The sequence below is a fragment of the Oryctolagus cuniculus genome, chromosome 6 (assembly GCF_964237555.1).
Source record: "Oryctolagus cuniculus chromosome 6, mOryCun1.1, whole genome shotgun sequence".
NCBI classification, from domain to species: domain Eukaryota; kingdom Metazoa; phylum Chordata; class Mammalia; order Lagomorpha; family Leporidae; genus Oryctolagus; species Oryctolagus cuniculus.
Window position 1 is genome coordinate 57,553,322 of NC_091437.1, and position 12,644 is coordinate 57,565,965.

A 12,644-nucleotide genomic window follows, 5' to 3' on the forward strand; every position below is an offset into this window, starting at 1 on the left:
TAAGATCTAGAAATCTTAAACTCAAATGCCCTGGACCAATGCTTCTAAATCTTCAAATCAGTCTCTTTGAAATCTTGTTAAGCTGCAGGCTCTAATTCCATAGGTCAGGCCTGAGATGTTACTTCTCCAACACCCTCCCAGGTTGCTCCAGATACTACCGGCCCTTGAATCGCACTTCCATTAAGTCTAAGGAATACTCTGGCCCCAAGTCTCCAATGGAAACTGGGTCAGAAATACTTGCTTCGTCTACTTGAGAGAAATGCATGTAAACACCCACCTTATTTCAGAAACATACACAGTAATCTGAGCTCCACCCAAGAAAAACTGCAAATGCGATGAGACAGGAGAGAAGTTGTTAACACACACCGAGCATCAGCAAGTTTCGGGCACATTCCACAAACGGCACAACAATCCTGAGTGAGGGAACTGTCTCACATGCGGGGTGAGAATCCAAACACAATCTTCAGCTCATGACGGGTCAGCTTAACTGTCTTTCAACTTTCCAAGGTGCAAAAGCAACACACAGTAGAAACCGTACTTTGAACCGTGAGTTTTGCTCTTTTCCTGGGCTTGCAACATGCAGCACCATCCTTGTGCAGTCTGGGCAGCAGCAGCCCATGCAGTCACGTGATCCAGAGGTGATGGAGCCAATATGCAAGAGTGCATGGGGCGGGGGGGGGGGGCAGCATTTTAGGGAAGCAGCTACCCAACAAATTACATGAGGTATTCAACACTTCATTATGCAACAAGTTTTGTGTTAGGTGATTTTGCCCACTGCAGGCTAATGCAAGTGTTCTGAGCGTGTTTAAAGTAGATAGATAGGCTAAACTGCAGTGCCCAGTAGATGATGGGTATTAAAGGCATTTCTGACTTGTTTTCCACTTACAGTGGATTGACTGGGATGTAACCCTATTGTAAATTGAGGAACATCGGCATTAAACAACTGAAATGAACCAAACATTTACTAAGTGTCATTGACCTTGGCCAACTCCCTAGAGAAGAATCCACTGAAGCCCTTACTAGGTCTGATCCACTACTTGGTGGATCTTTGAATAGCCCATGGGCCCTGAGCAAGTTACCAGGTAGCCAGAGGGGAAGAGGCTGGGGTTGGAGAGGGGGCTGTGTCATCGGTTCTTTACCAATAGAGTTGAAACATTTTAACATGTAGTCAACGTGAACTGACTGAATACGAATACTGATCACATCTATTTTAAAAAAGATGTGGACTAAGTGATGTGGCCAGGACCACAGTCAATGACAGAGATGTACCTTAAACTCTGTCATTCTGAGTATCATACTTTTTAGATTTGCTTATCAGGTAAGAGAGGCTTTTAAATCAGTTTAGTTTCCCACATTAGCAACTTCTACACTCATTGACTCTTTCCTTTTTCACAACCTACCCTAGAGGTATCACCCTGCTCAACTCCATTAGACATGATGAAGCTGAGGCACAAAGATTGAACAACTTGCCCAAGGTCACACAGCTAATAAGTAACAGGGCCAGAATTTGAATCCAGGCATCCTCACTCTAGAACCCATGTGCTTAAATATTAGGCAATAAAAACTCCCTGCTGTAGACATTTTTAAAGATGATAACTACTCAAATGACTTTTGTCTCTGTTAATTTTTTCTTTTATGGGTCCACTTTGTCACTTATTAATTAATTTTCTGCCATCTGCTTTTTCATCTTCAATTTTTTGATGAGATTAAAGTTCTGATCATTAATTCCCAATCAATTTTTTCTAACACATACATTTACAAGTGTGATTTTCCCTCTGAGCACTACTTTGGCTGAACAGTGCTTTAAGTCTGACAAATTTTGATATGTCAGATTTTTATTATCCTTTAATTCAAAATATTTTCTCCCCTGACCTATGGATTTAAAAGTGTGTTGATTAATACCAAAGTGTTTGAGAGTTTTCTAACCTTAATAATTATATCTTAGAAAAAATATGACAAAAATGTAAAATAGAGAACATACAGTAGAGACATATGCTGGATCTTCAGAAAGTTCATGGGAGGTACATATTATGATAAACAATGCATGATTCTCAAAAAAGTTTTCACATTTAAAAAATTATATTATTAATTTTAATAGTATTTATTTTAAAAACAAAATTTACTTTTTAATTCCATTTTTCTATAAATTTTTTAAAATTTATTCATCTATTTATTTGAAAGGTAGAGTTACAGAGAGAGAAGGAGAAACAGAGAGAGATCTTCTATCTGCTAGTTTACTCCCCAAATGGCCACAATGGCCAGAACTGGGCCAGGCTAAAGTCGGGAGCTTCTTCCGGGTCTCCCACGTGGGTGCAGGGGCCCAAGCACTTGGGCTATCTTCCATTGCTCTCCCAGACCATTAATAGGTAGTTGGGATTGGAAGTGGAGCAGCCAGGACTGGAACCAGAACCCACATGAGATGCCAGCACTGCAAGTGGTAGCTCAGCCTGCTATACCACAGCACCGGCCCCTCTGAATTTCTGAAGTTCCCACACGCATACAGAAACAAACAGATCCGCAAGAGCTCTCCTTGAAAAAAACTTAGTAAAATCGATAAATGCATATTGAGATTGATGTAGAGAGAGAGAGAAAACTCAATTCATCGCCACTGGAAATGAAAAGGAATATCACCACAGGCTTTAAAGACAGCAAAAAGACAATTGGGCGTTAGCTAATAGATTTGACAACTTATATGGAATCTACAAATTCCATGCAAAACACAACTACAAAAACTAACAGAAAAAGAAACAAAATCTGAATGGTCCTGTGTCTGCTGAAGAAACGGGGTCTGTAATTTAAACCTTTTCCCCAGAGTACATGGCAGCAGCAGGGCTCCCCTGGCCCGTTTTCCCCAACGTTGAAGGAAGGGGCAGCACAGATCTTACACAGACTCAGGCAAGAGAGAGCCCCTCTTGGCTTGATCCGTGGGGCTACTGTGACCCTAAATGGAAAGCCGATGAGGTGTTACAAAGCTTTGAAAGATTTCTAATATATTAACACACTCCTTCTGAATGCAGAAGGAAAAACTCAAACCCTACAATTTATTAAAAAGCATAAAACATATCATGAATAAATGGGGTTTGTTCCAGGAATGCAAGGCTGGTTTAACATCCAAGAATCTGTCAATGTAAGTAATCATATCAATAGGCTAAAAAACTGTGATTATCTGTATAGAAACAGAAAAACCACCTGATAAAATGCAGGTGCCCAGAACTTCTTAAGAAACATCTTGGAGAAAGCACCGTGGTGCAGCAGGTTGAGCCACCGCTGTGGCACCAGCATCCCATAGGGGTGCCAGCTTGAGTCCTGGGTCTCCACTTATGATCCAGCTCCCTGCTAATGTACCTGGTAAAGCAGCAAAAGATGGCCCAAGTGTTTGGGCCCCTGCAAACTCACATGTGAGAGGCCCAGAAGAAGCTCCTGGCTCCTGGCACAGCCTGGTCAGCCCTGGCCATTGCAGTCAACTGTGGAGTGAATCAGTGGAATAGAAGATCTATCTCTGTCTCTGTCTCTGTCTCTCTCTATGAGTGAGTGTGTATGTGTGTAACTCTGCCTTTCAAATAAATAAAATAAATCTTTAAAAAAGAAGAAGAAGAAACATCTCACTGTTTTACTGGATAATTTGCCTCCTCTGAGTTCCTCCTCAAGGCTAGAAAAGCCATCTCTTGCTTTGTGAATGGAGCTCCTTATAGGCCCCCAGCCCCTGCTCCTTGCTTCTCACCCCCTTGTATCAGCGGTCTGCCTAGAAAACCATGCTGGAGACTGGCACAGCAGTTACAGGGCTTCCCAGGGAGGGGCCTCGGAAAGCTCTGACCACCCTCTTTCCCCTCCCCTCTCAGGATGACAACATCATGAGGTCTCTCCAGCTGTTCCAAAATGTCATGTGACCAGGGACACAGCCACCCAGCTCTCAGAGACACTGGACTAAACAACCACCCAAACACCCCAATCTTCCCTCTTTCTGAGTTTATACACCAACTCTTGGGACAGCAAGCCCTTTTACACTTTGGAAGAATTCTCTGCTGAAGACTTTCTACGGAGGCCAGCACCACACGGCCCCGTCTCTGATCGCCAGCTCTTCCTCCTCCCTCTTGCCGAGAGACACAAGGTGAAGTCCGAGTTTGTTTCCGAAGCATGCCCACCTCTTCACACTGCTGCCCTCTGGAAAGTCCCTCTGCTTGAGCTTAAATGCGGCGCACAACTTTCTGCTTCCAGACCCCCAGCTCACTGCCTCCAAGTCGACAAATCTGGAAGCAAGAAGACCTTAGCCAAGTGCACACCATCCTTTGCTGGCCTCCCAAACCAACGTGCCTGTTTCTCTTCCTGTGGTGGGAAGAATGAGCATTTTACAGAACAATTAGAATCTGCCATGACCAGATTGGGAGAGCCGGCCCCTAACACATGTAGGATAGGACTGAATTTATTAAGCATAGCATTGTCTCATGGCCCAAACTGCCCAACGTCATTTGTTTCCAGAGGCAAGGACCAAGAATTCTCTCACACTAGTATCCGTGCTGGTAGAGCAAGTCCCTGCACAGGCCCTGGAAGGGAGCCATTGCCCAGTGGCCCATACATACCTCCACTCCATCCCCTGCTCGAGCCCAGCACTGCATGTCCCTCCCAGAAAGTCCAGAATGCCTGCAAACTGCTGTAATTTTATACCATGTTCTAATCAATAAACAGAACTGTTTCTTACACTGTCAATCATTTCCTCCATGACTCCACTGGGGCAGGAGAGGAGAGCTGTGGGAAGGGAAGCTTAGTCCATTCATTTGGCATCCAGCTATTAGTGATTCTCTGGGCCCTGTACTGCACCAGGAACTGACACCATCCTCTCCAGCTTCTAAACCATCCCAAGCAAACCTGCAATCCAAAAGCAGATACTGGGACCATTTGCAAATGCAAGTTCAAGACCAGGCCCTTCACAACACCTCCCTTCCTACAAGATTGCCGATCCCCAAACCCAGTAGTGTGGAAAATCAGAAGCCCCAAATAGTGTGCTCAGGGACACAGAGCTGAAGATATGGACAGGAGCTCCTGCTGAGGGAGTCAGAGTTCAAGGTTGGTGAATTGGCTTCAGCCTTTAACAGGAAATTATCACTTATGTTGAGCACCGTGGGTCTTGGTTTCTCCAACTGATAGCATAAGAAACAGTAAGAGCTAACAGTAGTGTTGTCAGAAGGAAAGCAATATACAGAACCTCTACTGTGTGTCAGGTGCTCTACTGGGGACTTTATACGCATTACCTTATTTTGTGCTCAAGGTAGAACATTCCAGAAGGTAGAGTCATGGTTTTACTGGTGAGGGCATTGGAGTTCACAGAGGTAAGAGGACCTCCAAAGGTATCACAGATAAAAGAGACTCCTTTAAATTTTTTTAATTTATTTAGTTAGCTAGTTTTATTCAGTTTATTTTTTATTATAAAATTTTATTTAGTTAGTTGTATTTATTTTTTATTTAGTTTTTTTATTGAATTGAATTGTAGAGTTACAGAGAGAGAGAGAGAGAGAGAGAGGTAGAGGCAGAGAAAGAAAAGTCTTCCATCTGCTGGTTCACTCCCAAGTGGCCACACCAGCCAGGGCTGGGACAGACCAGAGCCAGGAGCCAGGAGCCAGGAGCTTCATCCAGGTCTCCCACATGGGTGCAGGGGCCCAAGCACTGGGGGCCATCCTCCACTGCTTTCCCAGGCCATTAGCAGGGAGATGGATCAGAATCAGAGCAGCTGGGACTCGAACCGGCACCCATATGGGATACCAGCACTGCAAGCGGTGGCTAAACCTACAGTGACACAGCGCTGGCCCCTGAAAAAGACCCCTTAAGGACAGTAAATTCCTGCCTCACTCCAGGAACAGAGGGTACCGTCCAAATATTGCATTCATCTGCAGTCAGTTCAGAGAGGCACAGGTGTTCTGCAAACCCACGTTACAGATGAGGCAACAGACAGGGTGAAGGGAAATGTGTCCGGTAACCACAGGTCACTAGCAGGAGCAGCCCACCACAACTTCCTGGGCACACGTGAGCACGCCCAATCTGGTGACACTGGCTGTTACCTCTCGTGGTTTGAAACTGTAGGAGCTGCAGCTCTGTTCTATCTGGGCTTCCTGAGTGCAGCTGTGTGGCCACCTGAAGCTGCTGGGCATGTACCTGGTCCCCAGAAAGGCAGCTGGACATCTGTCCAAGCAGAAGATCTGTCGCGTGGCCCTTCCCATGTGGGGTCTGAGCCAAATCACGAGGTTAGACCACCAGGCCAGTGCTTCCCTAGCCTGGCTGCTCATGAGAATCACCTGGGAACTCCACAAGCACAGTGTCTGGGACTCCCCTAAACCAAACGAAGTAGAATCTCCAAAGGTGGGGCTTGGGCATTAGGATTCTGTACAAACTGCCTGCGGATCGTAAGTTGCATATGGGGCTATGAATGGGGAACTGGCCACTTCCGATTCTAGGAATGGAGCACAGGATTTGAACCATCCCCTGGCCACAGTGACTGACTCAAGGGTAAGCTTGAAACAAGCCAGGTCAAGCAGCATGAATCTCAAAACTCACGCTGAGAATAACAAGACAAAGGCGTTCTGTCTCCCAATGAATATAAGTGAGAAAGCATGTGGCCCCAAGACACACTAGCAACCATTTAGAAATTTTGAGGGTTTATCTGCTAACCAAGGGCCCAGATATCACAAGGCAAGGCACCCCAGGTTCTGATCCCGGTCGGGGTGCCGGATTCTGTCCCGGTTGCCCCTCTTCCAGTCCAGCTCTCTGCTGTGGCCCGGGAGTGCAGTGGAGGATGGCCCAAGTGCTTGGGCCCTGCATCCACGTGGGAGACCAGGAGAAAGCACCTGGCTCCTGGCTTCGGATCAGCGCAGTACGCCAGCCACAGCGCACCAGCCGCAGTGGCCATTGTGGGGTGAACCAACAGAAAAAAAGGAGGACCTTTCTCTCTGTCTCTCTCTCTCACTGTCCACTCTGCCTGTAAAAAGGAAAAAAAAAAAAACAGAATTTGAGCCTTTGATGATATCACTGACCTGCAGAATAGCATGCTGTACCTGTAGCTAGACCGACCTCTGCCCTTGCCAGTTGCCTGTGTTAGAGGCCTGTGTAGGGTTTCTCCACTTCTCCACCCTGGTTGCCTGGGCCTTTTCCCAGATGAATTGCATCCTAATGGCTAGAGGCATTGAACTCATGAACTCAGCATGCCTTAAACTCTCTCTAGGTGATTACAATGTGCACCTAGAGCTGACGACCCCTTCCCTGGGACAGGGGAACAGCTGGACCGCTTCTCCCAGTTTTGAAAAGACAAGTAAGAAACCACATTCAGTCCTGAGCATCCGGTGCTGAAAGGAAGATCAGCAGCTGAGCATATTGCGAGAGAAGCCAGGGCAGGAGGAAGATACAGAATTCATCTTCAGATGAAACCTCCACAGAAGGGGAGATGGCTGTCCTGGCGGGTGGCAGGGGAGGGACACGTTGAGGCAGTGAGAGAGGACCAGCCCCATCTCCAGTGGGTCCTCCCAGAGGGATCCTGCCCCTCCTGAACCTTCCAACCACGTAGCAGCCTTTGCCAGCCACCACACCTGCTGATGTGGACCCAGCCAGGTTGCAAATGCAGTGGCTGTCTGGCGATCCCTGTGACCATACAAGTACACTGAACTGCTGCGCACTGCAAATGCCTGACTGAGACTTCTTGTCTGCCACAGACCAAGGCTACCATAACAGCCCCACTCTGCTTGAGACAGGGCAGCTGGCAGAATCAAGCCATCAACACCTCCAAGGAGCTGCCCTTAGCTATTGACCCAGGAGAGATGGAGGATAGATACCCCCGGCTCCCTCTCCTCTCAGTAGGAAGAACCCTGTGGTCTCCGGTAGGACCGAGCTGCCAATTGCCCACAGCAGTCACCAACCGGGAATGAGACAGATGCGAGTCCTGCTTTCGTGAACCTTAGATTCTAATGAGAGGAAATAACCACAAACAAGACAATTTTAATGCAATACCAAGGAAACAAACGTGTGTTGTGATACAGAGTGACCAGGGTGGCTGCGGGAGCTACGTGAGATAGGATGATGAGACGGGCTTTTCCGAAGGGCAGCAGCGGACCTCAGCTTATCTCAGGTTAGAGGGTCTCTGTGGACAGTCTCTTCCTTGGGTGTGACAGCAGCCCAGTGAGAGAGATAGCCTAGGCACCTGTCTCCAAAATGAACAAGTAATGTCCAGAGACATAGAAGGGCTTGCCCACAGAGCTAGCAATGGACTGAAAACGCTCCAAGCACCGAAATCTGCAGCCAGCCGGTTTTCTTTCTTAGAGAGCAAGAAGACCATGTTTCACCCGTCCCTAACATTAGCTCTAGGCTAAACAAACTCTAGAAGGGGCTGGAAAGCAGCTGCCATGAAAAATATTCATAAACAGCAGTGAAAACAAACCCATGCATCACAGCCAAATTTCTCTTCCTCTTAAGGGAAGAATGCCAAGGATGTGCGAAACAGCCATATGGGTTTCTTAGAGGAGCTACAGTGAGTGTGTCTTTCCATATTGCAAGAAGGCCCAACCTAACTGGCAGACCTCAAAAAGTTCGGCACCCTGTACATTGGCCAACTGGGGTCCAGCGAGACTCAGAAGTCCAAGGGTTTGGGGAAAACTCTAAAGGGCAGCCAACCCCACTGGATGGAACTTGGAAGGTCCTTGAGGTTCTGGGGAGCTGACTATGCTCCCAGTTCTAGGAATAAAGCATGTGGACTTAGGCCACGATGATCATAGCCTCCTTTGCCCCTGGCCACAGCAACTGGCTTAGGGGAAGGCTTATAATCTGAAGTAACCAAACAGCATGACTGCCAGAGCTTTCACTGAAAACAATTAAACAAACTTGCTTCTTGCTACGCACAGGAATGAGAAAGAACATATATAGCCCTCGGCCCTAGATCCAACAGTTTGGTGACCTGAAAGGAAGCTAACCTGTAGCTGAACATAATATACCACAGCAGTCAAGGCAGAGAGATGGAGAGAAATGGACTTCTTAGTGATACAATTGACTGCTGGATCAAGCCTCACCTGAAGTCACACTTACCTCTCATGTTTCTGATTCTATGTATCAACAGATATCAAGAGATTCATGTTTTATTATTTCAGGCAGCTTGAGTTGAACTTTCTGTAACTTGCAACTTGACATATGCTAGCTGACTGTATCCCACCCTTTCATATGATAGAAGGGGGCACCAAAACCTACGGCGACACAACTGGATAGCAGCAGAGCTGGGACAAGAAACCAAGTCTAGTTCCACAAGCTCCATGCTGTTTTGCCACCTATTATACAACTGTAATAAATTATAAATATCATTTACTGAGCATTTACTGAATGCTAAATAGTTCACATGCATTCACCTCATTCAGTCTTCACTACCATAAGAGTCAGCGTATTATTATTCCTATTTACTAACAAGGAAAAACTCCACTGTAACTGAACAGCTAGCAAGTAGTAGAGCAACAATCTGAACCCCAGACTTTCTGACTTTCCATTTAATCACTCACCTAGGAACTGCTAAGTACAATGAGTATATGGAGCCAGACTGATTAAAAAAAATCAGTGGCCGGCGCCGCAGCTCACTAGGCTAATCCTCCGCCTTGCAGCACGGGCACACGGGGTTCTAGCCCCAGTCGGGGTGCCAGATTCTGTCCCGGTTGCCCCTCTTCCAGGCCAGCTCTCTGCTGTGGCCAGGGAGTGCAGTGGAGGATGGCCCAAGTGCTTGGGCCCTGCACCCCATGGGAGACCAGGATAAGTACCTGGCTCCTGCCATCGGATCAGCACGGTGCGCCGGCCGCAGCGCACCAGCTGCGGCGGCCATTGGAGGGTGAACCAACAGCAAAAGGAAGACCTTTCTCTCTGTCCTGTCTCTCTCTCTCACTGTCCACTCTGCCTGTAAAAAAAAAAAAAAAAAAAAAAAAAAACAGCAGCAAACTGAAGAATACACACCCAGCGTTCATATCACATCTTTAAGGATTATCGCCACGTTGTTAGTATATGGGCTCAGTGTTATTAGATCCAACAATTTGTCACAAAAAAAATGTGAAAAGCTGGACTTGTCTATAAAATCTCCTGATTTTTATATTCTGGCCACTAATTTAATATTCAGAAGATGCCATGCAGAGGCTGGCACTGTGGCACAACACGTCACACCACAGCTTATGACACCAGCAGCCCATTCAGAGCGCCCATTCACATCCTGGCTACACCATTTCCGATCCAGTTTCCTGCTAATGAGCCTGGGAAAGCAGCGGGTGATAGCCCAAGTACTTGGGCCCTGACACCCATGTGGGAGACCTGGATAGAGTTCCAGGCTCCTGGCTTCAACCTGGCCCAGATTTGGCTATTCCAGTAATTTGGGGAGTGAACAAGTGGATCAAAAATACTTTTCTCTCTTTCTTTCCCTCCCTCCCTCCCTCCTCCTTTCCTCCCTCTCTCTCTTGCTGTCACTCTTCTTTTCAAATAAATTAATCTTTTTCTAAGAATATAACATGTAGGTCAAACCAAACCAGTGTAAGAACTTGGATTTGGCCTAGGGATAACCAATTGGCAAACTCTGCACTATATTCTGTTACCATTTTCCCCCACTAGCAAATGACCATGATACATACTGGGTAAAGCCTAAATGTTACACTGCATGATGATTATCTGCTACCAAGAAATATGACTTTCATAATTTATTAAGAGCTGCTGGAAAGTCTCACCTACCTGAAAGGGCTTTGAAGGTACAAATAAGTTGAAGTTAAAGAGTTAAGATGGGGGCTCTCAAAACACAACTCAGGTGGGACAACAGTACAGATCCTACATGTGCTTAAGGGATAATAATGATATATAATGAACAACTTTATACAAATAAATTCAAACATTTAGATTAAATGGGCAAATTCCTTGGGGGGGGGGAAACAGAGCCCATCAAAATTCATATAACAACCATGACATTGTGCTAAATGAAATAATCCAATCTCAAAAGACAAATCCAGCATGATTCTACACATATGAGCTATCTAAAGTACACAAAGTCATAGAGACAGAGTAAAATTGTAGTCTTCAGGGGTTGAGGGAAGGAAGGAGGAACTGTGCTTTTAACTTGTTTTTCTTCTCTTTTTATATTTATTTTTACCATTTTATTCTTTTTCCAGCTCTATTAAGGTATAATTGACAAATAGGAAATGAGAGAGCAGTATACAATGTGATATTTTGGTACATGAGGGGTCTGCAAAAAATTAATGGGAAATGCAGATTCTGAAAAACCTATGGAGAGATTTCAAACATTTTTTGCTCCAAAATAAACTCATACTAACCTGTTCTAACATGCCTGACCAGGATCTAGTTTGAGGCACTACGAAGGATAAGACATCATATCAGAGCAACATGAATTCTGCTACAATTGAAGCAAGAATAAACACCCAATTCATTATTCTACCCAAGCGCTTGGGTAGAATAATGGCAAAGTAACTGATGCTTTATGGGAAATGTATGGATAAAATGCCCCCAAAGACATCAGGGGTTTGCAAATGGAAGCTGGCAAGAGCAGAACATCACATCAAATTTGCAAAGATCATTTGTGCCTAGTTGAAGAGATCCAATGATTAACATCAGAAATAACAGCCAACACCATGGACAGAACAACTGGTTCTACTGGAACCATTCGGACAAAAAACCTAAAGCAGACTTTCTGCCCAAAGGGTGTCAAAGCTGGTGAACGCAGACCAGCAACAGACACGAGCAAAACTTTCCATGCAAGCAGCTCAGATCAAGAACCTTTAATTTTCTTTGAAGAACTGTAAGAGGAGAGGAAGCATGACTTAACCAGCTGATCCTGAAGCAAAGCACAGCCACAACAATGGCTAACTAGGTGGAAGTCGTCCATTCAAAACCAAACTGGCTCAGCGCCAAAGGCAATGATCATGGAAGTTAGCTTTTGGGATGCTCCAGGTACTTCTGACTTTCTGGAAGGCCGAACAATGATAACATCTGCTTTTTAGGAGAGTGTTCTGAGAAAGCAAGCTAAAGCCTTAGCAGAAAAATGCCTGGGAAAGAGTCTTTCCCACCAACACAAAGCTCTCGCCCATTCCTGTCATCAAACAGGCAATTTTGAGAGTTTCAAAGGGAGAGCCTCCTTGCAGTTCTGATTAGACTCCTTCTGACTTCTTTCTCTTTCCTAGTCTTTAAAACGCTCTAACAGGCACCTGTTTTTCTTCAGCCAATAACGCAAAAAAGATTTGATCAAAATAGTTATATTCCCAGGACCCTCACTGATACTATCACTTACAAAAGCATCTTGAACTTGATGGAACGGATGTGGAAAAAGTACTTTTTAATTTTTCTATTTTAATTCTACTTCTCCACAAATTCTTTAAAGTCCCCTGTACATAATCACATGCAATGTAACAGAATTGCCACAAACAAGCTAATTAGCATGTCCACACCTCTTAGCATGACTTTTTTCTTTTCATTTTTTGCATGATTACAACATTTAAGATGTCAGCAAATTTAGAGTGCCTAGTGTACCATTATCAGCAGTCATTGTGCTGTATATTAGATTTCCAAAACTTAGTCATCTCATATAACCGACACTTTCTATGCTTTGTTTCTTTATTTTTTTTAATTTTTTAAATATTTACTTATTTATTTGA

General features: G+C 45.2%; 1 protein-coding gene across 5 annotated transcripts in view; it reads left to right on the forward strand.

Annotated features, from left to right (window-relative positions):
- The window catches only part of KCNIP1 (potassium voltage-gated channel interacting protein 1), a 331,932-nt gene extending 327,228 nt beyond the window's left edge, over window positions 1–4,704 (forward strand). For all 5 annotated transcript variants that reach the window (XM_051843592.2, XM_051843591.2, XM_051843593.2 and 2 more), the window contains one exon: window positions 3,840–4,704. In XM_051843592.2, coding sequence (XP_051699552.1) covers window positions 3,840–3,887 — 48 coding nt within the window. In that variant the 3' untranslated portion in view covers window positions 3,888–4,704. The remainder of the gene's footprint in view (window positions 1–3,839) is intronic.
- The last annotated feature ends 7,940 nt before the right edge of the window (window positions 4,705–12,644 follow it).